This window comes from Brassica rapa, chromosome A05, assembly GCF_000309985.2.
Source record: "Brassica rapa cultivar Chiifu-401-42 chromosome A05, CAAS_Brap_v3.01, whole genome shotgun sequence".
Taxonomy (NCBI): Eukaryota; Viridiplantae; Streptophyta; class Magnoliopsida; order Brassicales; family Brassicaceae; genus Brassica; species Brassica rapa.
Genome location: NC_024799.2, coordinates 7,382,654 through 7,406,463, shown reverse-complemented (window position 1 = coordinate 7,406,463; position 23,810 = coordinate 7,382,654). Strand labels below are relative to the sequence as shown.

Genomic DNA, 23,810 nt, shown 5'->3' with positions numbered 1-23,810 from the left:
CTATTTATGTTTACAATTTTATATTTCAGTGAAAGATTTTATTAATTAATATTACTGTAATATTTTTATATGTGTACTAGTTATTTATAAAATGTTTATGGATTTATAATTTTGAAGTTAAATTTGAAATTTTGCTTTTGAAAAAAAGACTTTGAAACTTCAAATATAAAATTTTAAAAACTGTAAAATAGAGAATCTTTTTGGAGATGCTCTTAGTATAATAAATTTTTAATCTTCGGTATTCAAACTTCCGAGTCAGTGCTTGAAAAAATCGTGAGTCTATGTGCAGCCTTTGTATAGTTAGGACCAGAGTTAACTCATAAAAATAAATGTAGAAAAAAATATTTTGAAGCAAAACACAATTTTACAGTAACTTATATTATGAAACAAATTTAGTATTTTATTAATTTTTCTGTTCGTTTGCACATTTTTGTCAATATTTTTTGGTCAACATTACATACTCCTAGTTTTAGCCGTCTTATAAAGATCTTTTGAATTTTGATTTTTTTAGATTAGGGCCTTTTCTGCACCTAGTTTTGGGAAATCTCCATCCAATTAAAGAATAGCTATTTCCGATAAAGACTTAATTGCATCTTAAATTGCATGTCTAGATTCATGTAAAAACTCTAGGGAAATCGAAGCCTAATAGGCTAATAGCGTTCGGCTGTACTCTTCTCTTACTTATATATCTCATGGAAATTTCTTACCCCATAGACATGGCTGGGCTTGTAACCTCAACAAGGCAACAAAGTCCCTCCAATGGAAATCAAATTAGTTCATCTTCAAGATCTTTGGGAGGTGAAAATGATGATACAAACTGCTCGGCAAAGCTGCTTGACTTAGAAGCTCTTAACTGTCCTATTTGCTGCGTCCCACTGACTAGTAATATCTTCCAGGTTTTGTTTCTTTTATGTTCCTACCTAAATTTGTTATGTTCTAGAATTTCCTCGTATACTCGAGCATTGCGTTGTTGCTTCAGAGTAAATTGAGTTGTCCAGATTCTGGAATAAGAAAAAAATTCATTTGCTGGATATTTATTCCTTTATTTCTAGAAAAGTTGGTACAGATTTAATTAAGATACTCATGCTATTATATTTCAGTGTGACAATGGACATATAGCTTGCCCTACATGTTGTAACAAACTGAGGAACAAATGCCCTTCTTGTGCTCTTCCTATTGGTCTTATTCGTTGCCGAGCAATGGAAAGGGTGATTAAGGCAGTCATTGTCCCATGCCCAAACTCTATGTCTGGTTGCATAAAGAAGTTCTCATATGGGAATGAGTTAACTCACGAGAAGGAATGTAGTTTCTCTCGTTGCTACTGCCCTGCACGGAATTGCAATTACACTGGCTCTTATAAGGATCTATACTCCCACTTCAAAACTCACAATAGTGAAAGGGGATATAGTTACAAATTTCTTTTTGGGGAGTTTGCTGAAGTTTACTTTGTATTGACTGAGTATACTTCAGTTGTTATGAGGGAAAATGAGGCCGGCCTACTGTTTGTCGTTCAGTGTTTCAGTGAGCCATATGGTGTTTATGTGACTGTGAGCTGTATAGCTCCTTCTGCTGATGAAATTGGTGAGTTCTCTTGTTTCATCTCCACTACTGCGGTCAATTATAGTATCCCTCATAATATCATGACATTTAAATCACCGAAGGTCATGAAAATTCGGAAATTGAGTTCTGAAACTCCTGAAAAGGATTTCTTCTTGGTTCCTTCCTTCTTCTTTCCTGGACGTCAAGCGTTGAAGTTGCGGATTTGTATCAGCAAGTTGGAACAAGAATAAGAAAGCTGCAAGGAAGATAAAAATGCAGTTTAAATTTTCATGTCTTTTTTTCTTGTTTGCTCTTCTAATAAAAAGAAACTAGATTTTGACCCGCGCTTCGAAGCGCGGGTTTTTTAATTTATAACCTATACATGTTAGAAAGTTTTATTCTATTGAAAAAGAGAATTTTTTTTTAAATTATATAATTTATGGAAGTGTCTATTTGAGATTATATATATACACTTATGTAACTTTATCTCTGTTAAACTTAAATATTTTATCCGGACTTGAAAAATGAATTGAAACTGATTTCAAAATAAAATTCAGGTTCGGTTCGGATCCAGGACCATGACATGTCTCAATCGACTCCGGTCATATATCCGAAATCCGATCAGGTATCCAAAATATATCGGGTATCCAAAATATTTGGAATATTTTGTGTATATTATGTATACTTAGGTTTTTTTAAAATATAGTATTATAGCCGAATAACTAATATCTATCATGTTAACTGCACATTGGACAAAAAGAAAATATGTTAAAAGAGTAACACATGAAATAAAATCAAGCTAACATAGAATAAATAAATCCAGAAAACCTTTTTTTTTAACTAAAAAAAAAACAAAAGACTCGATTATGGAAGAAGCTTACAATAACAGTTTGCGTTTTACTCTAAATAAAATGAAAGTGTTACTAACTAAACCAAGTCAAATGACAAAAAAAAAATATGCATACCAACCAAATAAAATGACTATATTTTATCACCCATTAAAATTAGTTATTATCAAATATGTTTGAAACTTATTGAAGTTAGTGATTAGTATGTTCAGCAGATTTTTATTTAGTTGAAATAATATAAAATAGAAGTTAGTGATTAGTATTGCAAACCGCTTAATATATTTTAGTGGGTCGTATATGTATCACACATACTGTCTCTATATCATAGTTCATATATATGATTGGGTGAAAAATACGTACAGCTGAATCTGGTTTGGTATTTAGCCGTCGGAAAATTGTTTCTGTAATGTAGTAATCTTGTTTAATAGACCGGTTTGGTATTTAGATTACAGTCGAATGATATTATGTGAATAGTGCAATCTAAATAATTTATGAGGTGGTTATAAGGTAGTTTTTTTTATAAAGGTTATAAGACATTGTTCATAAAACAAATCTATATTATTAAAACAACTTAATATTATTTAATATGTCGGTTGTTTACCCATATAAAATTGTTAACCAAAATAAAACTCGTGAAAGTATTGTACTAATTTTAAAATTAAACCACATTTAATATGTACACAAATTGGTTCAATTTCAAAATGTCAAACCATCATGTTTGATCTCCTTTCCACGTAAATTTTTAAAATTAAACCACATTTAATATGTAACAAACTGGTTCAATTTCAAAATTTCAAACCATGTTTGATCTCCTTGCCACATAACTATGTACATACTTTTTTTTATTCAGCGTAACAACCAAAAGAGAATAATAAGGTAAGTCTAATCAATAGGTGCAATAACTTGTTGTAAGTAGATTTCTTAAAACTCCTTCCCTTTTAATAGTATTGATTTTCATGACTAATTCCTTTCTATATATGTTACAAAATAAAATAAATGCTTTTTATTAGAAGAGGAAACAATTACATTTACATATGCAGTCAAGGCTAATGTGTTACATGCACTAAATCAATTTTAGTTAAGTGTTATTTTGGAATTATATATTGACAAACAAAATAATTGACTTTAATAACAAAAAAATACACGTAACTAAAGAAACTAAAAAACTAATCCAAATAGCTTTAAAATCTGATTAGTTATACAATTAACACATTTTATTTGATAGATTATTACTTTCCTCTTGTTAATCTAATATCTATCCGTCTTAAACAACTATTTTCCTTTTGAGTGCTACTATCTTCATCTGCAGACAAATCTGCAAATCTAATAACAAAAAAAATATATTTAAGAAAATCACATGTATCTTAACACTATATAACAGAAAAGTGCATAAATGTAAATCGATTAATAGTTTTTTCAAGAAAAAAATGTAAATTGATTAACAGTACTATAACATGTAAAATGACGTCAACATATAAGACAGAAGAGTGATAATTTGCATAATAATTATTATGATTAACTAAAATAGTTTTATTAACAATTCACATTAATCTAGTTACCTATGTCATTTTCACGTTATTCAGTGGTAAGAAGATGACCTAGCCTTTCTTTTGCCCTATAATAAACATAATAACCAAAACTTCTCTGTGAATAAAATTCAACTCAAAAAGATTGAAAGTTTTCTGAAAGAAAATATCAAAATACTCACGTTCGTTGTCTATTTTTCTTTCTAAGAATAAGCTATTGAGCCAAAAAAAAAAACAGATTTGTAAGTAAGCAATCTCTTTTTTGTTTGTCAAAGAAAAAAAAAGTAATAATCTACAAACATATCTGTAAAAACTTATTATTATTATTTTTTTGTTATTATTATTTTTTTTGTAAAAACTTATTATTACCTCAACTGTTGTTGACAATGCTTTGATTTATATTCGTTTTTTTGAAGAATTAAGCTGAGGAAATTCAATTGACATCTTCACTGTGAATCATGCAAAAAAGAGTAATTATAAAAGTGTATCAGTTTTCTGAACTTAAAGTGTGTGTACCTTTTCATCAAAGTGTATGTACTTTTTCATCCATTAGGATAGCTTTCATCCCGAGAAAAACTTCAAGTTTATGTTTGGGATAGTAGTCCCAGATCCGAGAGACCGCACTCTGATTTTCTATTTTTTAGATGAATTGAATGACATCTTCAACCTGAGTTCTGCACAAAGAGAGAAAGGATTATTTATTAGAGAAGAAGAGAATAATTATTCTAAGAAAATTGATAGAAAACAAAACATAAACTTGGAGCAGAGGTTTTAGAATTGACGATAGTGAAAAGAGAGAGAGATGAAACGATGGTAAAAAAAGAGAGATGAATTGATGGCGAAAAAGAGAAAGAAAATAATATATAAACTAACTTTGTTCAAGAAAAAGTAATATTTAAACTAACTTCATGGTTGATCGTATGATGATGATGATGGTGGTAAGTTGAGAATAATTAGGAAATTACTTTGTGTGATAAAAACGTGGGTAGTTTATCCATGTTTTTCTCTTTTTATTATTAAATTAATTTATAGCAAATATATATAAGAATTTTTAAAATATAATTGACAAAAACTCGTAGAAAAGTTGATATCAAAATTCATATTAATAAGCGTAGAAAAGGTAATAATAATAATTGATTATGGATACACATGGGTGAGAGTAGTTCTTCATAAAAACGTGACGTATATTTATCGTTGCAGGAAAACTAAGATCCATAAAACAATGGAACTCTTACTTTTTTTTTATTATGTGCTGTAGACACGATGCAAGAATGCAATGATTGTTTGTTTTATGTAAAGCTTTGCCCTGGGCACAATTTAGAGAAACATTAACCTTGAATTCTTGATTGTAAAATTTCAAAATTTAGAGAATTCTTTGAAGATATGATACTTGTGTCACAGATACAATATATAGAAGAAAGTAGATTAATTTATGTAGGAGATAATAAAATAGTTTCAAAAATTATAAGTTAACGTGAGTTTAAAAAATAAAAAAAATAGAAATATAGGTAGTTGAAGATTTACATTGCAGAAAAGTAGGAGAAAAGATATTTTAGTTTTAATAAAACTTTGCGTCTGAGAGAAAAATTCAATTGTTTTGTTTTATTATTTTTGAAAACTTTTCCACATGTCAATTGTTTTTTAAATTTGTTTCTAAAACTTTTCCACATGGCAGTATCTGATTCGCCAAGCGACTTGCGCTTTAGTATATCAAGGATATTTATCATTCTGAACATATAAAACAACAACTACATATATATAGCAAAAAAACACATTATATATATATTTTAAATATACATGTTATAAAATATAATATGTTTTAAAATAAAATATTTCAAAAAGAGACAATTTTGTATTTTGAAATCGCGGATCAATATCTAATAACTTATTATTTATAAATTGTTAAAGACTTCTTTGATTAAGCCAGTGATCTAATAGACCTTGAAATCTATGGGATGGTCCGGGTCCGGTCCCTGGGAAAACATAAACATTTACACCACCATACGGTTGGTCCTTTATACCATTGGATTGAGACTTTATATAACAAAATTGAAATGATTAAAACGTGAGTTTTAACTATTTATCCACACGTAATAATCACACCAATAATGTTGTTTGAAATTTAAGTTTAAACCTCATCATCGCTAAACATTCTTTCTATAAACTAGCCAGCTATCAAATATATTGTCAAATTTCAAAGAAATGCAACTTGTAAGCTTCTTATAACTTAGTCGTCAACCAAACCAGTAACTTATGTAACTAATGTAGTTTGGCCTTAAACCGAACCCAAAAATCCAAAAGAGGTACATACAAACCGTTACATATGTAGTTTGGTTCATAGATCATCAAATGATTCCTCTTTTCCTTATCAAGTATCAAGTTTATCTCTGTCCCTCAGTCTTCTGTATCCTCGTCTTTCATGTACTTCTCTTGCACGGCAGCAACTGTGAACACTATCGTTAAAGAAAACAACTCTTTTTGTTGTTAAAACATCAAACTAAACTCAGAGCACTTGATAGAAACAAAACAATGGTTAAGAATATTTAAAGCTAAAGGATATCTGTTATATTCCCAATCAGTTTGACGAACTGAGATCTTGCTGTATTCAACGACACTTGCATCAATGCCGGCAAATATGTATCCATTGCTCTTATCAATGAGCTTCACCAGTTCCCCAACACTTTCTTTATCCTGAAAAACCAAAACGCTCAGCATCAAGAAAAGATGCTTCAAGAGAGAGAGTTGCAGAGGAGAGAGAGCAGACCTGAATATCCAAGGTTGTAAAACTAACAAGACCGTAATCTTCAACCACACTACACAGCTCACCCGTTAGTTTCCTGCAACAAGAACATCCAACTCGTAAGATACTGATAGTGCCTATTGACTATTCTTCAGCCAGTCTCTATACCAACCTGTACTTAACAGAGCGAGGATCTTGATTAAGGTAGTTCTGCAAGTATGACAAGTCTTGAACATCGGTATAGAAATCTAAACCGAAAGCTACATTGAGACACCAAAGAAGGTAGTTAGTTAATGAGTTTATAACTCTAAAAATGGATGTTATGAGAGAGAGAGACGAGATCTTTAAATGGTTTTAATACCTAGCTTCCCGTAGTTTCCAATAAGATCGATCTTAGACAAGACATTGATATGGGGGAGTTCCATATGAAGCATTGTGGATAAAGAGAGAAGTAGCGCGCTTACATAGTTCCCAGGGTCAGTACATAGAACGGAGTCGATTAGTTGCACAGCCGTTAGCTACAAGAAAAAAGAGAAAACGAGAGTTAATCACATGGTATAGACTCTTTGGTAACACAACAATAAACGAGAAAAAGAAACATACTCTAAGGTTCAAGGATTTGGTCAGCTTCGTGAGAACCTTCTTGGTACTGTCATGATTGAAGAAGAGTTCCACTTGGCCAGGAAAATCAAACAGAAAGTAATGGTCTGCCAAAAAAATATGTTTTCAAGAAGTCTTGTTAGTAGATAATGGTATACTGGAAGAAAGGGTAATTGAGTTTAGTGTGGCCAACCCTTGGAAAGAGGCTTTAGTTTAGCTTCTAGCCAGTCAATGTTCTTCTCCAAGTATTCCATACAGTGTAGCAAACCTGTTTCGGGGCAAAAGTTTTCGTTAAATTTGGGGACCATTATCAAGAAGAAGGGGAGCAATAATGATTACCTCCATTAGGACCAAGTGAACATTCGGCCATAACAACTTCTAACTTAATCAGTTCTTCTATGTTCACAGCACACTCATACCTAAACATCAATGTCAAGAAACAACACTCACACCATGACTATTCACTAATTACTAACGTTATAACAAGTTTTTGGCATTATAAAAAAAGGGATACGGTAATGCATCGTTTGCAGGATCCAGATTAACAACAGCAACCTTCCTGCAAAACATATAAAAAGAGAGAGAATAGTTTCAGAGAAGTCCTCATGGATCTCTCTGGCAAAACAAAGACAAGGCAAATGAAACTGCACCTAAGACTATCAGCTCCAAAGCTGGTTAATTCCAATTTCTCTTATTTGACACTCCCATGAATTAAAGTTTGAAACTTTGTGAAATTCTACAAAGCTAGATAAACAACCAATTACCCTTATTTGAAATTCCCATAACCAAAAGTTTGAAGCTTTATGAGTTCTTCTACAGAGCTAGAAACATAGAAACTACCAATTTGACACTCTCATAAACTAAAGCAACAAACTTTGTGAGTTCTACAAAGACAGAGAGAAACAATCAGTTTAAACAGAGTAAAAAAGAGCGAGCTTCTCTCTTTGGTCCAAAACAAGTTACCTGCCGATAAGAGAGAGGAACTGAGACATGCCATTGCAGTAAGTAGTCTTGCCTGATCCAGGTGGACCTATCACTATTTGTCCAAACACCATATTTAGGTCACAAAAGAGTGATTGATTGAGAAGAGGGTGAGAGAAAGCAATCTTCTTTTAGGGTTTAAAGCGATTCAACCTCTCCAAAGTCTTGCTTAAACCGAACCGGATCAGAAACCGGTTTACTCAAACCGTTATTTTGTTTTACTCTCTCTTTCTCTCTCGCCGCTATCCGATCTTATCGTCTCCCTTCTTCACCAATGGCTTCGCTTCTCAATCTCTTCAAATCATGTAGACCCTTTACTCCAACTCAACTCCCTTCCCGTCTCAGAATCCAGTTCCCTCTCAGACCCGGAAAGCTAACTCAACCCCGTCGCTCTTTCACCCCTCTCTCATCAGCACACTCGTCAACAAACAAAGGAGACTCCACTCCCAGCGTAAAGGACCTTTGGCTGCACAACACGATGAGCAGGAAGAAAGAGCTGTTCAAGCCCAAGGTCGAAGGCCAAGTCGGGATGTACGTTTGCGGCGTCACTGCTTACGATCTCAGCCACATTGGTCACGCTCGCGTCTACGTCACCTTCGATGTTCTCTTCAGGTATGAGAAAGAAAAAGCTTCAAACTTTTTTTATGGGTTTATGTAAAGTTTTGATCTTTTGATTTTTGATTTTGGGAATTAGGCAGGTACCTTAAGCATCTAGGTTATGAAGTTTCTTATGTCCGAAACTTCACTGACGTTGATGATAAGGTGAGATGATGATATTAAGAAACTCGTTCTTACAATACAACTTAAGCTCTAGTTACAAGTTTAGAGCATGTTTCTTGAGGAATGTTTCTGTTAGAACCTCTTAAAGCTTTGAGTTTTGTGTTACTATTAGTTCAATGACACAAGTATCCAGTCTCTGTTACTACACTGATTCTGTTCTCAGACCGGATTCAGTTATCCATATTTTGTCTTTTTGATGCTGAACGTGTTTCTGCATAAGCAAATGTGTCTTTCAGAGCTAACTCTTCTTGGTTTAATAAGTCTTATACAACTTAAGCTCTGGTTCAGAACATCTTAAGCTTGAGTTTGGTGTTACGGAACAAGTGGCCAGTGTCTGTTACTGCAGTGATTCCATTATTGGACCGCATTAAGTTATTCATTTTGTCTTTCTGACGCTGTTGTTATTGTTGTTGTTGTAATATGCTACTGAGTCATTAGAGTTCAAATTTTGTAGATAATTGCCAGAGCCAATGAGTTAGGGGAAGATCCAATCAGTTTAAGCAGACGTTTCTGCGAGGAGTTTAATCGAGATATGGAACAGCTTCAGTGTTTAGATCCTTCTGTCCAGCCACGCGTCTCTGATCATATACCTCAGATCATCGATCTTATCAAGCAGGTTTTTTACTTCCTCTAGCTCCTTTATCTCGTTGGTCATTTGTGTTTACATTCGTATGTGATGATGATTCTCCTAATCAGATTATTGATAATGACTATGCCTACGAAGTTGATGGAGACGTATACTTCTCAGTAGATAAGTCCCCAACGTACGGAAAATTGTCTGGGAGAAAGTTAGAAGACAACCGTGCAGGCGAGAGAGTGGCGGTTGACACAAGGAAGAGACATCCTGCTGATTTTGCTCTCTGGAAGGTACGCCTTTTTAGCTCTTCATTGACTTTCTTTGTTTTAAGTTTTTAGAATGTTTTTTTTAATGTTTTTTGGCAGACTGCAAAAGAAGGGGAGGTGTCTTGGGAGAGTCCTTGGGGAAGAGGAAGGCCTGGTTGGCACATAGAGTGCAGCGCGATGAGTGCGGCTTATCTAGGTTATAGTTTTGACATACATGGTGGAGGAATGGATCTTGTGTTCCCTCACCATGAAAATGAAATTGCTCAGAGCTGTGCTGCTTGTGATAGCAGTGACATTAGCTATTGGATACATAATGGTTTTGTTACTGTTGACTCAGAGAAGATGTCTAAATCTTTGGGGAACTTCTTCACTATCAGACAGGTTAAAAAAACATTTAAAGTTTTGAACTTTTCTCTCTTCAAGTCCAACATTAATGTCTAAAACTCTTTGACACTTGCAGGTTATAGATCTTTATCATCCTTTAGCTCTGAGACTGTTTCTAATGGGAACTCATTATCGGTCTCCTATCAATTACTCTGATTTCCTCCTCGAGAGTGCTTCTGAACGTGTTTTTTATATCTATCAGGTAATCCCTGGCTAAGGTTACATGCTTCTTAAGTCTAGGATGCTTAATGTGGCTATATAAGAAGTTATGATGATACATTCTTCTTCGTTACAATCCTTTGAGTATGCTTATCTGTTTATTGACAGACGTTACACGACTGTGAAAGCGTTTTAGGCGAGAAAGATTCAACGTTTGACGATGGTTCAGTTCCTTCAGACACTTTGACAAGCATCAACAGTTTCCGTAGTGAGTTTGTTGCCTCAATGTCTGATGATCTTCTTACACCTGTAACTCTGGCGGCAATGTCAGAACCATTGAAAACCATCAACGATCTCATTCACACCCGAAAGGTAAAACAAACTTACTGCAAGAGACTGCTTAATGTTATAGCTTTAGGCCTTTAAAGCAGTGATGATTTTTTATTTTCAGGGGAAAAAGCAACCAAGAAGAGAAGAGTCACTTAAGGCTCTAGAGGCATCAGTCAGAGAAGTTCTTACTATTTTGGGGCTTATGCCCACAAGTTACTCAGAGGTACAGCTTCCCATTTTTTGCTCCTTCCTTTTATGTTCTGTATTGAAATGTTCTGTTCCCTCCTGTTTGTCAGGTTCTTGAGCAGCTAAAAGAGAAGGCACTAAAGCGAGCTGGACTGAATGAGGAAGATGTGTTGCAGAGAGTGAAGGAGAGGACAGAGGCAAGGAAGAATAAAGAATATGAAAGATCTGATGAAATTAGGAAAGAGTTGGCAAATGTTGGGATTGCTTTGATGGATAGTCCTGAGGGAACAGCTTGGAGACCAGCCATTCCTCTTGCCCTTCAAGAACCTTCAACTACAACTTGAGCGCTTTTAAACTATGTACTATAATCTCTATTCTTTTGGTTTTAACGGGTTCTATGTATTTTTTTTTGTATCATTTTTGTTGATTTCGACTAGATTATAAAGAGTAACAGTGGATTCTTCTTTACTAAAAAAATTTTTTTGTTGGAATTCAGCGATGGATATGCTCAGTAATCATAGAAAGTTAATTGTTTATTTGATTAAAATAAATATATATTGCTTATACATATACATTTGAATTTTGTAATTAGAAGTATTTTTAACTCAGTTTGGTTGTGTATTGACATCTTGAAGTACTTCTTTTGAACAAAAAAAGAAGTACTTGAAAGCGAAAGAAAATGGAAATGGTGTTTTGTTTGCCATTTTTTTTTGTTTTAGGTTCAAAATCTTGTTTTTGACTAAAAGAAGCAAGATTTTATTTTATCTTTTGTAAGAAAGAGATTTGAACTTTGGAGTATGCATGTGGTGGAGTCTCACGAGGGTTTCACTAAATATAGGTTTGAGGTGAGTAATGATGAAACAAGAGAATCAAGAGGAAACTCGGGGTCCATCAGTTCCATGTCGATTGTCTGCACGATATATTTTAAAAAATGAAATATTCGTTTCAGTATAAAAATGTTAATAATGGAACTATGTAATCTATACTATACTATCAGAGTGTCCACGTAGGCACAAAAAATCGTCCAATCAGAGAATCCGAAGTTGCCACGTCATCTCACTTTGTTTTTCGTAAAAAATGAATAAACAATGCAAAGGAAAGGATCGAACCCGGGTTAGTATTACATAAATATAGGACAGATACCACTAAGCCATTGAAACTTTCTGGAACACATATACAAGAATCACTAAATATGTAATCACAAACTCTTATGTACATTTACAATAATATGGATTCAACTTTCAAGACTCCGATATTTTGTTTTGTAAAAAAAAATAAGTAAGTGACTAAGCTAATATATTCTTTGAAAGTGTGAGAACATTGACAAATATGAAAAAACATAGATTTTTGTTTTCGTGACAAAGTTAAGAATCTATACTATATTAAAAGGAAGATATCCTCAATAGCTGGGGTGTCCACGTCGGCAATTAAAATCAACCAATAGGGTTGGTTCATTCCTCCACGTCAATACGAGATTGGGCTGATCTTGGGCTGTTAATTTTTTTCAACCGTAAAAAGGAAAAAAAACATGTGGGTCATGAACCCAGGTCTGGAAAATTGGATAGTGTCGACATCTCAACTCTTCGATCTTCAGTAACCCTAAAACAGACAGGCCATTAATCTCTTTGACATCACATCTCTTCGCCCTTTCCCCTTCTTCAGCGGATCGTTCAATCAACACCATATTCATGAGTGTGCAATGAATCATCTGGAAATCTCATTAATGGGTTCCTTTCGTCTCCCTCTCAGATTCTTTATATCATTCATATTTTCCCTCACATTTGTGACACACAAAATTCTCTCAAGCCATGAATTCTAACAGCAAATCAACCGTTTCCGGCGATTTTACCACGAAGAAACCGAACGGAAAGGATGTTGTCTCCTCCGCGAGCCGGTCGAACGAGACGGGCAAACCCAAACCTTCATCTCTATTGCTAAATATGTTTCCGGTGATCCTAAGAAGAGATGACGAGAGTAGATGAGCAGTAGGGGTTTCTTTAATTGGTTCAAAGTATATGGCTGCTTCAATCTCAGCAAGACTTATTCGCACTGTTGGATCCTTTGCAGCTTTAGGACGCAGCAGCAGTATTATCTCAGTTTCTAAGCTCTTTCTTATATGCAAAATTGTAAATCTTTTTTTTTTGTTGATCTCTAATTGCTTCTCTTTCTCTTTGGCACAGCAAATGCATCTGGAAATTTTTTAAGCTCTCTTCCATGTAATCTAAAGGTTGATGTCTACATCACTTCGATTGCATATACAGACTCACCAAATCGAAGTAGTCTGTTGGCTTATACACAAATATCTTATTGGCGTCAATGTCGTTCTCGGTAACTCTTCGTCCTTTTTTCTTTGATACAAACCAAACTCAAAAACTTAAACCGGTTCATCCATTTTTTTTATTCTGCTTGCAGGATATGAGGTACCACCATCGTTTCTTTTTTGAAATGCTCTCTTTGTGATTGTATCTATGTTGAGTCTAATCTACAGATGGAGCAAATGCGGTTGGGGAAGACTCTACAAGCAATTTTTTCTTGAGCTATCTGAAGTTTCATCAAGGATTGCGAGGGCCATTTCTTGAGTCAATGAGATCTGCTTCTTAAAGACAAGTTCTGATGTTGTGTTGTTTAATGTTGTGTCTTGATTTGGCAGTTTTGCTTTGTTCTTTTAACATAACCGATGGTTGGGTAAAAGGTTCACTCCAGAACTTGAAGTTTTTAGGTATGTTGGTGATAAGGATTGCCGTAGGGATTTGTAGGGATTTGCGTAAGGTAATGCATGATTATGTCAACAAGGGCTCTAAGACGAGAGTAAATTTTTTTGTCTTTCTCAAGAAACTTTGGGTTTATCAGCTGTGTATAATTATATTGTTTTGTTTGTTTTGTTTCAGAAATCTTTGTTACCGTTTGATGTGTTGTTGACAACGTATGATATAGCATTGGTGGATCAAGACTTCCTTTCTCAGGTTCCGTGGTAACTGATGAAGCTCAAATACTCAAGAATCCCAACAGTGTATGTTACCTACCTAGAAAAATTCATCGAGTTGTGAAATGAATGATAGATCATTGGTTAGTTGATACTGTGAATTCAAGATTAACTTCCATTCATTTCACACATCTCTTATGTAGCCGTTTATATGGATTTATTGTATCGGTTTACTTTCCAGCCGAAAGCTCTCCACTTCTATTTTGACTCCTGATTGTACATTCATGATTTACTTTCCCAAAAGACAGGTCATTATGTGAGACAAAGAAATTATGTGAGAGGTTGACTGAGAGTCTGAAAACAAGTATTGTGCGAAAGGTTGCCATGAATGGGCTGATTAATTTATTATTACATGTTGGCTATTCTCCCAGCCAAAGTTTCAACAAACGTGTTATCATTTAAATGTTTGGGTATGACATCAAAATTGGTCCATTACAAACTTGATACAGTCATTTTATAATTGGGCTAGCATTCCATTTTTTGCGAGCTGGTCTTTTGGTGGACTTCGAAATGAAGTATCGTTTTAATAATTATTTCTTCGTTAAATCAGTGTTTAATCATGAGATGGTTAACTAATAAATATCTTATGACATATATTTTTCCTTAGAACATAGTTTATATAATCTTTAATAATTTTAATATATATAAATAAATTGAAAATATGAAAAGTTATTATTCATATTTATTTATGGATATTGTTTGCTCTATATTTCTCACATGTGCAACTGCAAAGTGCTTAACCTCAAGTGTTTTTACATGTGATATACATATTTATCTCTTAGGTTTACCATTTTTGATAACCTAAACCTAATTCCAGACCTTAGACAATGATAATTTTTATATATATCTACCATTTATAAAATTTCAGAAAGCTTTTAAGTTGGGTTTGAAGTCCTCACTCATACCTGTTTTCGAGAGGTCATTCAAGACCATGTTTGAGCAAGTATCTCAGCCTTGCATAATAACCGAGCACACAAACACTATCCAGCAAACAGAAAAAAAAGCTAGAACATCAAATAATAGTATTAATATTCAAAATTATTTCCAAAAATCTGATTAATTAGATAATTAAAATAAGAAACTGTAAAATTAATATTACATCAACAACGGTAAGAAAGTAAATCTTCTATAAATTTACAACTAATAATATTTCAAATCATGAAGTAAAATTTTCTTTCTATCACAAACAAACTTAAGAAAAACACAGAAATTAAATAGCAACAATAAATATTAAATTTAAATTTTGGTTAAAAAGGTTGACAAAATTATTTTGGTTAAAACGATAAATTGAAGACAACAAATAAAGAACCGGTATACAAGTCGGTGGTGCTTTCTTTTAAAGACAAGTAACAAAAATAAAACTTTGTAATTTTAAAACCAATCAAAATTTATACAGTACTAATTATAAGCTTTACAATTTTTTACATAAAAATAAATAACCAAGATAAAGAATATATATAGATCTTAAGTTATAATTTAGTTAACTTTTTATTAATCTTACTAATATCCTACATAAAACTCCAATAAAACACAACAAATGATTTCAAATAGTTTTAAATTTACATTTATGTTTATAATTCTATAACAAGTTTCAGTGTATATCATATTTGTTCGTTTTAAAAATATAAATATAAAAATTAAACTAATACTATAGGAAAAAATCCGGGTGTAGCCCGGAAAACCCCCTAGTGGTGATAATAATTAAATGGGTGTGTTGATTTTTTTTTTTTGAACTGACGTGTGTGCGTTGATTCTTGAAAGCTCTTTCTTTTTTTTTTTTTTTTTGAGAAAGGGCTTAAAGCTCTTTCTTTTTGTTCTAACCTTATATGCAAAGGTCAAGATTCTGTATCTAAAGTCGAAAGACCAAGTCATGGTAGTGCTCACTCCTAATCCAGATCAAATCTACAAAATATATTCTCGTAGTTGAGTGGTAACTGCTGGTGAAAAATCTCATAGATGAAATGAAATGAAGTTTATGTGTTTGTTATAAGTGATGGTTTTTCATGTCGATCACTCGAGAGCCGTTTAAGTGAGCTATGTTACTGGAACAAAGTTTTATTTTAATTGGCAAAGTGAACTAAAAATGCAAGTATGAACCGCATGTAGCTCGAAGTAGAAATATGTGCAAAAACATGCATAGAGATCTGTGCAAACGCATTGTTATAGCTCGAAGTAGAAACCTTGTATAGACTTATCAAATTTTGGAAAAATATTATTGTCGGTAGAGTCTAAAGGGAACACTGACTCAATATGATTGTGTTTTTTGAAAAAGAAGAAAAACAATTATGATCAGTTGTCAACCGTTGAAAAGCAGGTTATTCATATATCACGTAAATGTTTTAAATAAAAAAACTATTTATACTTGGTGTAGTTTTGTATGAAATGTTGACCGTTGGTTTAAAACCATCATTATAAAAAGTAGGCAGAATGTCTGAAAAGTTTAAAATATGAAAAGAAAAAGATGAAACTTTATTTGGCACAGTAATTATTGAATATTCTCTAAAAACTTTGAGCATAAGTAAATTATATGTGTTGATCACTATCTTATGATGTGTGTAATCTATTATAACGTGTTAATATTGTTGATGAGGGACTAACTAAATTAAAAAAAGGGACTAACTAAATTAAAACTCGCATTGAATCTTTTATAACAGTTATATTGAGATTTTCACATAGAAAAGTATGACTGAAAGACACAAGACATAATAAGTCAAGATATTTTCAGCTCTTGATTTATGAACCCTAAAACTGTGGATTTTAAGACTTTAGGGGAACTGAAATGTAGAATTGCAGAATTGTTAAATTCAAAAAAAAAAATTACAGAATTGTTTTCTCACTTTTGAAATAGATTTTTTAAACTGAGAAAATTCATAAAATGGACAAGAATCAATAAAAGTTGAATGTTGGGGTCTTTGAGTGCCCTGCGAGGAACAACTTACAGAGACAAGACAAGTGAGAGACAGAACTTTGGCGCTACCTCTTATGAATAATGCAACATTACACAATCTGCCAAAATAATTTTTAAAATTATTTTGTGTTCCAAGTTTTTGTTTATTTTAGTATTTCATTTATTCAAAGAAATTGAGGATCTTAGAACACCAAAGATATTACATTATATGGTTTTAGGTACTATAAAATGTTTTTTAACATCTGTTGTTTTGATCTTCAAATGTTTCAAGAAAATAATTTCATCTGCCGGCCTCATTGTTGTGACGCTATCTAAACTATAGTTATTGACTAAATCAGGTAACAAGTGAGATTAAAAATAAATTATGTCCAATCAATACCTTTTTCATGTTGTCTTTCTCGTTTTTAATTTCATTTTCTTATTTTAAGTATTAAATAAGTTCATCTCTTTTATGAAAAATCAGAAACCTATTACAAAAAACAGCAAAAACCTTCACTGAAATAAAATATATATATTTTATACATATATTGTTCAAACAAACTATTTCACTATAACAAGTTAACAACTAACTAGACTTCTTTGTCCAAAAGAAAAGTTAAGACCATGATAGACGCTGAAACTCAAATGGATTTTTTATTATTTTTTATTTTTTTGTCTGAATAAAAAAAATTAATCAATCCCAGGTCGTCACGTGTTAGTAAAGTCCACGAACAGTGTAAAAAATCAGCCAACATCGATCTTTATTCTGGCTTTTTAGCAACCCGTTTTTTTTCCTTTTTGTGGCATCCCTCCCTTAAAAACCCACTAAAAACTCCTCCCCCTCCTCCGATAATCCTGCCCTAAGAACATCTCCAATCCATTGCTATTTTTACCTCTATAATAGTATTTAGAGGTGAAATTGCTCCAACCCACCTCTATTTCTTCCTCTATAATAGAGATCTCTATTTTTTTTCTCTATTTATAGAGGAAGAAATAACATTTATCTATTTTTTACTCTATATTTTAGAGATTGCTATTTTAGAGAAATACATTGGAGCATATTTCACCTCTATTATAGAGTTTCCTATTTTAGAGGTGAAAATAGCAAAATACATTGGAGGTGGTCTAATAACAACGAGACCTAAATGGTTCACGAATCTCAAAATACGAGTTTTGGACTTTATTGTCTATGTAGGTCTTGATTGAAAACATAGGCAACTTAAAAAGTGCAATATGCCGATCATAGAATTAACAAAATCATTAAGTAAAAGAAAATATGTATTATTTCATAGTTTGTATTGTCATTAGAATTGCATATATATATAGCTTACTATTACTTCATGTTATTCAGAATTATCTTATCAAATATTTTATTTTAAATCCTATATTAGTAAGCAAAATTATGCTACATAGCTATTCAGCAATTTGATCGTCAATCACAATTAGACTACATAGCTATTAAACAGATTGATCTTCAGTCCTCAGTTATAGTGACTCCATGGTCGTGAATTATCAACTTTGAATAGTGCTTACTATTTTAATATAGTATTCATGCAGCAATACAATCAGGTCATCAAAAGGAAACTAATCTAACATATGCGGTGTGGGTGACAGTGTGAGTAAAGACCGAACATAAATCGCATAAAAATAAGATTATTTAATTTAATATATTAAACAATACAATCAGGTCATTCAAAAAAATTAATTCTCCAAATGGTACCTGTGGATTGAGCGGTACGGGACAAACGGTTCAACTGCGTTACAGTTTTTACAATTATAAAAACATATATATATATAATATATGTAAAGATTTTCGTTATTGTTAATTGCGGTGCGGTACGGTTTGTAAAACTCAAAACTTCTAATATTTACGGTGTGAGTAAAGATCATACATAACATGACTCATATCATATGTTACTTAGAACCTTAATTAGTTAATGGCATCAAGTAATTCACATTCCTATATCTGGTGTACGTATGTTTACACATAGGTTACCTTAAAAATATAGGTCTTGCTATAATTTAATGCACTAAAGGTGGAAAGGAGTCTTCTAGTCGTTATGTTAAAAGTTTCTAGTTCGAATGACCGCTGAAACAAAATTAATATTACATACTATGCTTTTCAAATTTAAAGGAATTACGAGTTTCGACTCTAAACCTCTTGGTATTTAAAAAAATAAATATATATATATATACACATATATAAACTATCACTCACCATATCTCCAAATTCTAAGGTTTATCCAGAAACAAAACATAGACATGTACAATGTTCTTGAATAAATATTTGTTATGAAAACAGTGAAATTGAGTAAGAGTATCTTTACATTTAAAAAAAAAATAAAAATTTCTATTATAGAGGTGATTGTTCTCCGATGTATGATTTCATAAAAGGATATCTCTATTGTAGAAGAAAATATATAAAAACTACTTTTCGACTTTATATTTTGAGATGGAAATAGTATTTTATAATATTTCTTAGAAGAATTATGTTATAGAAATATACAATAGAGTACTCTATTTTAGAAGAAAACATATGAATATAAATGGAGGTGACTTAGAGATGATATAAGAAAACGTTTCATTCACAAGTAAACCTATGATTAATTAAACATGAACAACAAAAATGAGTTTGGAGATGAAACAAAAACAAAAAAAAACATATTTACTCAAGAATGCCACGTATGCATGTGAATGTTTGTGACTGGGTACGAATTCCACAGTAAATCTTTGGGGAGATTTGGGTGTTGAGAAACTAATGAGAAAATTTCATGAAACTTACAATAGATAGTGCAGTCACTGTCAACCACTATAAGTCAATAAACACCACTTGTAGTTCACGGTTACTTTTAGACAACGACCACTGTTGCATCGAAAGAAGAAAAATCAGTAAAACAATTCTAGTACCAGCATACTCCACAAAGGCACAAACTGATCTAAACTAAAACGTAAGACCATGTTTAACCCCATTTTCTTGACTGTGATTATTAGTTCGATTAAGTGACGGTTCATAGTTTTTTTTAGATTTTAACTAAGAAAAGTTAAGAATCGACTTTTAAATAAGAGATATAAGAGTTGTTTCTTAGCCAGCTCCGGTTCTTACCTATGGTAACATGGACACTTGCCATGGATCCATGGGTCTAAGTCTTTTTTATGTTGTTTTAAAGGTCCCTTTCAATATGTTAAATTATCAAAAAGACTCATAATTAAGTAAACCTAATTTATTTATTACAAGACAAAACAATAAAAAATATGTACATTCACCATTCGTTTTGAGATATTTTTTTCTATTTGTTTCAAGTAGTGTTTTAAAAACCGGACCAAACGTCGATTCGGTATTGTAACTAGATCAATGGTCAGACCGGTCCAACTAGTTCAACTGAGTTTTAAATTTTAATTAAATTTTATATTAGGACTCCGAATGGTAACAGCGGATTGAGCGGTACGGGACAAACGGTTTGACTGCGGTCCGGTTCTGACAGTTATAAAAACGTATAGATATATAGTATATGTATAGATTTTTGTTACTGTTAACTGGGTGCGGTGCGGGATGGATATTACCATTCGGAGCCTAATTAACTATTATATGTACAACATAAAATTATTTTTATAAAATTTTATATAATTATTAGAATCTAAAAATGATATGAAAACAAGAATAATTTCTTAAAAAATAATATAAAATAATGAAAATAATTTATTTAGATAGATATTTAGAAAACAAGATGATTTTTTATGAAGTATTTTTAAAATTTGCAGTTTAAAAAAATACTTGAATTTGAAAAAAAAAGATTTTAATATTAATTTTGATCACTGTTTTTAGCGAGTTTTACCGGTTCTTGACAGGGTTTGCCAATTTAACTCAAATTCGTGTTTTAGTATAACCCATAATCGAATAGATGACCAAATCACGGTCCGACCGGCCGGTCTGGTCCAGCCAGCCGGTCCGGCCCAGTTTTTAAAACATTAGTTTCAGGTCTTAGAGTTTAAATTAAAAGAAATACAGTAAAAAAAATATAGAAAATATTTATAAAAGAGTCCATATTCTGTGTTTTACCCAGGGCTATTATATTTGTTAAGACAACATTGCTCTTAGCCAAAAAGTATAAAAAAAAATATCATATCATGAGTTAAGAACCCCGGATAAAAGACCGGAGTTAATCATGTCCTAAGAACATAATTAATAGGAGTTTTTAAGGTAAATTTCTTATATTCTGCTAAAAAACCCCATTAATCATGCTCTAATACCTCTCTATTTTAGAACTTGATCAAGCCGACAGATGGTGTAGAGGAAGACCAGTTCAATTGATGATAAATAGGTACTAAGACACATTTAAGGGACTATATATTTTTGTAAAATTTATTTTATGTAAGGAAATAAATAAAAACTGAAACCCTACCTTCCTTAGTCCTCCAACATACACTAGTAACAAAAGAACTCTTAGTTCTTCTTCGACCAGATGCTAAAACTAAACACATGAACCTAAATTAAAACCAGCATACACATAAGAAAGAGACCAATTCACATTTCATATTACATATATATACTCATTTAAAAAAAAAAATAGATGTAGTCACTTCTCAAGGTTTGATATTTGGGTAGTAGAACTAGTACCCGGCAACATTTGAAATTGCTGGTGGCTAGCTACGGCGGAGGAAGAAGAAGCCGACAACGTAGGAACAGGACGCTTTCGCTTCTTCTTCTCGTAGCTAACACCTCTAGCTTTGCTCTGCGTATCTCTAACTTCCCTTAGGTAAAGTCTAACGGCACGTGCTCCAAATGGATTAGTCTCGGGTTTGCCTCCGTTCTCTTCAAAAGCAGCACGAAGACGACCGATGAGAGCGTCGAGACTTCCCCAAGCTTGACGGAGAGGACAAGGACACGGTGCAGGAGGATTAGGATGGCCGTAGAAGTGACAAATGGTCGTGTGGACTTTTGTCTTACCGAACTGGTCCAAGTAACGGAGAAACTCCAGCACGTGAGCTCCGCTGCATCGGGAAAGCGAAAGCGGTGGGCGATGGTTCCTTAAGTACTGTCCGAACGTGTTCCAGTCTCTTCTCTTCTGGTTCTCATAACGGCTTGAGTTCGCCGATGGAGAGGAGGAAGACGGTGGCTGTGTTGCGGTGGTTCCGGAGGAGGACAAGATGTTTGCGTTGATGCTGAGATTTGAGGTACCTAAGTAAGCTGAAGAGCCTTCCATCAGTTGTGGAATCATATCCATTTTTGAACAGATCGGTCGATATTGTACGCTTGCACGGATTTTTCTTGATTCTTGATCTTTCTTTGGTCGATGCGGAGAAGCTAAAAGTTTTGTTTGTGCGGTTGGGAGATATAGAATAGGGTTATTTTTTAAAGATATATATCATGTGTATTAGTTCTTTTCTTAAATACTATTATATTGGTTGAGTAGATAAGCGGGCTTTAGTTTTCAGACCTTTACATTTTGTATCCATGTTTGTTTTGTCCCTATTTCATATACTGGGTTTGGTATTTCTATGTAATATTCCGAATTCCGAAATGAATGTCGGAAGAACTAAATAGCTTTTTTGGGACATATACTAAACTGAACGTTCGTGAAGGTCTTCGGAATAATTAGTATTTATGGATAATAAATAGATACAGAGTTACAGACTCTTTTATATCTATAACTTGTTCTTCTGATCTTGTATCAGACGTTTGGTCAGCTTCTTTCAGGTATAAATATAATTAAGATAACAAAAAGTATAGTTGTCCTATATATAAATCTAGGTCTTACATTTTAAATTTAGGGCTTCGCAAAGTTATTTTGAGAGAAGTTTTGACTCTGCCTTGTTCTGCTTATAAAACAATTGACTGTAGAAACCAATAGCTGCATGATTTACATTTAAATTCTCTTGATGAGCTCTAATCGTTGTTTCCCCTATTTCAGTACCTATTTTAAAAGTTCGTGAAAAGTTGAAGCTATCTTACTATCTTGTATACGATTAGACGCAAAATTAAAAGCTTATGAGCTGAGGAGAACCAGAATTGTATAATCTATTAGTGTTCTAAACACTCTTTGTTACTTTTTTCACTCTTTTTAACAATTGTAAACTTTAGCCAAAATGACAATATATAATTAAGTTTCCGTCGACATAATATATATAGTATTTATACTTGGCTTCATTATTGATGAAGACTTGTGAGCTTGGATGTCTCGTTATGATATTATTACTTCTTTTTTTTTTTCTCTGAAATAATTTTCTATCGCTAGAAAAAATCAAAAAAGGAGTTGGGCATTGAGAGGTGTGAACAAAGGCAGCCAAAAGTTTGAAAGGGATAGAAATATATTTTAATGATCTGTTTCTACATCTACTGTAGAAATGATTGACAGTTCATTGTTATTTTACCAAAATAGCCCTAACTTCTCTTTTGGACACATGAAAGAGCTTTCCATCGGACTATTGTAAACAAGAAACTATTGTAAACAAAACACAATTATTCGAGAAAAATTAGATCATATAACCATAAAATAATATTGACAAATTAACCTACGATACACTGCGTATCATCGAATATTAGATAAAAATTGCTTTCTATATTACTCGATACTTTAAACTGCAAAATTTCTTAGGAATACATCGATGTTAGCCGCAAGTAACACCAATGTGAAACTTAAGAAAAAGAAAACTGAAACATCAGATATGATGTACAGCCGCCTAAACAAAGCAATTAATTGGTACGAAATAGGAAAGTTGATACATAATGCTATTTCTATTTGCGAGGCGGTGTTGCGACAAAGATTAGCGGCAACATTGATGTTGGTGTTAATGAAGCTACTAGAACTTGAGGTGAAACATGTATGTCAGTAGTTAATGATTTGATAATTTAATAAGTGAAAGTGAAAGTGAAAGTGAAAATGAGATTCAGAACTTGAGAAAATGATCAATTTTATTTATTTATTACTCCATCTGTTCCTTAAAGATACATATTATAAAAAAAAAATTATTTCTAAAAAAATTATTTTTTATATTTTCAATGCATATTTTATTAACTAAATGCAAA

General features: G+C 32.6%; 4 protein-coding genes and 1 long non-coding RNA gene across 8 annotated transcripts; 3 read left to right on the top strand and 2 right to left on the bottom strand.

Moving 5' to 3' along the window:
• The first annotated feature begins 15 nt into the window (after nucleotides 1-15).
• On the top strand, nucleotides 16-5,410 carry LOC103867898 (E3 ubiquitin-protein ligase SINA-like 7). Its single transcript, XM_033291708.1, has 2 exons — nucleotides 16-896; nucleotides 1,101-5,410. The coding sequence occupies exons 1-2, from the start codon at nucleotides 693-695 to the stop codon at nucleotides 1,788-1,790; spliced, it is 894 nt and encodes a 297-aa protein (XP_033147599.1). The 5' UTR covers nucleotides 16-692; the 3' UTR covers nucleotides 1,791-5,410.
• Nucleotides 5,411-6,095: 685 nt separating this feature from the next.
• Nucleotides 6,096-8,390, bottom strand: LOC103867897 (GPN-loop GTPase QQT1). Its single transcript, XM_009145987.3, has 10 exons — nucleotides 8,217-8,390; nucleotides 7,768-7,812; nucleotides 7,593-7,672; nucleotides 7,447-7,521; nucleotides 7,257-7,360; nucleotides 7,015-7,171; nucleotides 6,826-6,913; nucleotides 6,678-6,750; nucleotides 6,474-6,604; nucleotides 6,096-6,359 (listed from the first exon to the last, which is right to left on the bottom strand). Exons 1-10 carry the CDS (start codon nucleotides 8,306-8,308, stop codon nucleotides 6,308-6,310), a joined length of 897 nt encoding a protein of 298 aa, XP_009144235.1. The 5' UTR covers nucleotides 8,309-8,390; the 3' UTR covers nucleotides 6,096-6,307.
• Nucleotides 8,391-8,401: 11 nt separating this feature from the next.
• Nucleotides 8,402-11,452, top strand: LOC103867896 (cysteine--tRNA ligase, chloroplastic/mitochondrial). 2 transcript variants are annotated; one of them, XM_009145985.3, is made up of 9 exons: nucleotides 8,402-8,846; nucleotides 8,933-8,996; nucleotides 9,469-9,630; nucleotides 9,711-9,881; nucleotides 9,957-10,238; nucleotides 10,318-10,443; nucleotides 10,569-10,772; nucleotides 10,852-10,953; nucleotides 11,027-11,452. In XM_009145985.3, the coding sequence occupies exons 1-9, from the start codon at nucleotides 8,509-8,511 to the stop codon at nucleotides 11,258-11,260; spliced, it is 1,683 nt and encodes a 560-aa protein (XP_009144233.1). In that variant the 5' UTR covers nucleotides 8,402-8,508; the 3' UTR covers nucleotides 11,261-11,452. The 2 variants fall into 2 exon arrangements, with proteins under 2 accessions (XP_009144233.1, XP_009144234.1); XM_009145986.3 differs by having other exon boundaries at nucleotides 8,581-8,846; nucleotides 8,929-8,996.
• Nucleotides 11,453-12,443: 991 nt separating this feature from the next.
• LOC103867895 lies at nucleotides 12,444-14,122 on the top strand. 3 transcript variants are annotated; one of them, XR_632755.3, is made up of 3 exons: nucleotides 12,455-13,244; nucleotides 13,329-13,724; nucleotides 13,805-14,122. It is a non-coding gene; the product is annotated as an uncharacterized LOC103867895 (long non-coding RNA). The 3 variants fall into 3 exon arrangements; XR_632754.2 differs by having other exon boundaries at nucleotides 12,459-13,244; nucleotides 13,329-13,685; XR_632753.3 differs by having other exon boundaries at nucleotides 12,444-13,244; nucleotides 13,329-14,122.
• Nucleotides 13,566-23,619, bottom strand: LOC103867894 (protein LIGHT-DEPENDENT SHORT HYPOCOTYLS 3). The gene is made up of 2 exons (XM_009145984.3): nucleotides 21,402-23,619; nucleotides 13,566-19,649 (listed from the first exon to the last, which is right to left on the bottom strand). Exons 1-2 carry the CDS (start codon nucleotides 22,006-22,008, stop codon nucleotides 19,636-19,638), a joined length of 621 nt encoding a protein of 206 aa, XP_009144232.1. The 5' UTR covers nucleotides 22,009-23,619; the 3' UTR covers nucleotides 13,566-19,635.
• Between the last annotated feature and the right edge of the window lie 191 nt (nucleotides 23,620-23,810).

Coding starts and splice junctions, on each gene's coding strand:
- LOC103867896 (XM_009145985.3), top strand. CDS start 8,509: ATGGCTTCGCTTCTCAATCTCTTCAAATCATGTAGACCCTTTACTCCA. Junction 9,882..9,956: donor CTGATTTTGCTCTCTGGAAG/GTACGCCTTTTT, acceptor GTTTTTTGGCAG/ACTGCAAAAGAAGGGGAGGT. Junction 10,444..10,568: donor GTGTTTTTTATATCTATCAG/GTAATCCCTGGC, acceptor GTTTATTGACAG/ACGTTACACGACTGTGAAAG.
- LOC103867894 (XM_009145984.3), bottom strand. CDS start 22,008: ATGGATATGATTCCACAACTGATGGAAGGCTCTTCAGCTTACTTAGGT.
- LOC103867898 (XM_033291708.1), top strand. CDS start 693: ATGGAAATTTCTTACCCCATAGACATGGCTGGGCTTGTAACCTCAACA. Junction 897..1,100: donor TGACTAGTAATATCTTCCAG/GTTTTGTTTCTT, acceptor ATTATATTTCAG/TGTGACAATGGACATATAGC.
- LOC103867897 (XM_009145987.3), bottom strand. CDS start 8,308: ATGGTGTTTGGACAAATAGTGATAGGTCCACCTGGATCAGGCAAGACT. Junction 7,361..7,446: donor ACTAAAGCCTCTTTCCAAGG/GTTGGCCACACT, acceptor TTTTTTTGGCAG/ACCATTACTTTCTGTTTGAT. Junction 6,751..6,825: donor CCTCGCTCTGTTAAGTACAG/GTTGGTATAGAG, acceptor TTCTTGTTGCAG/GAAACTAACGGGTGAGCTGT.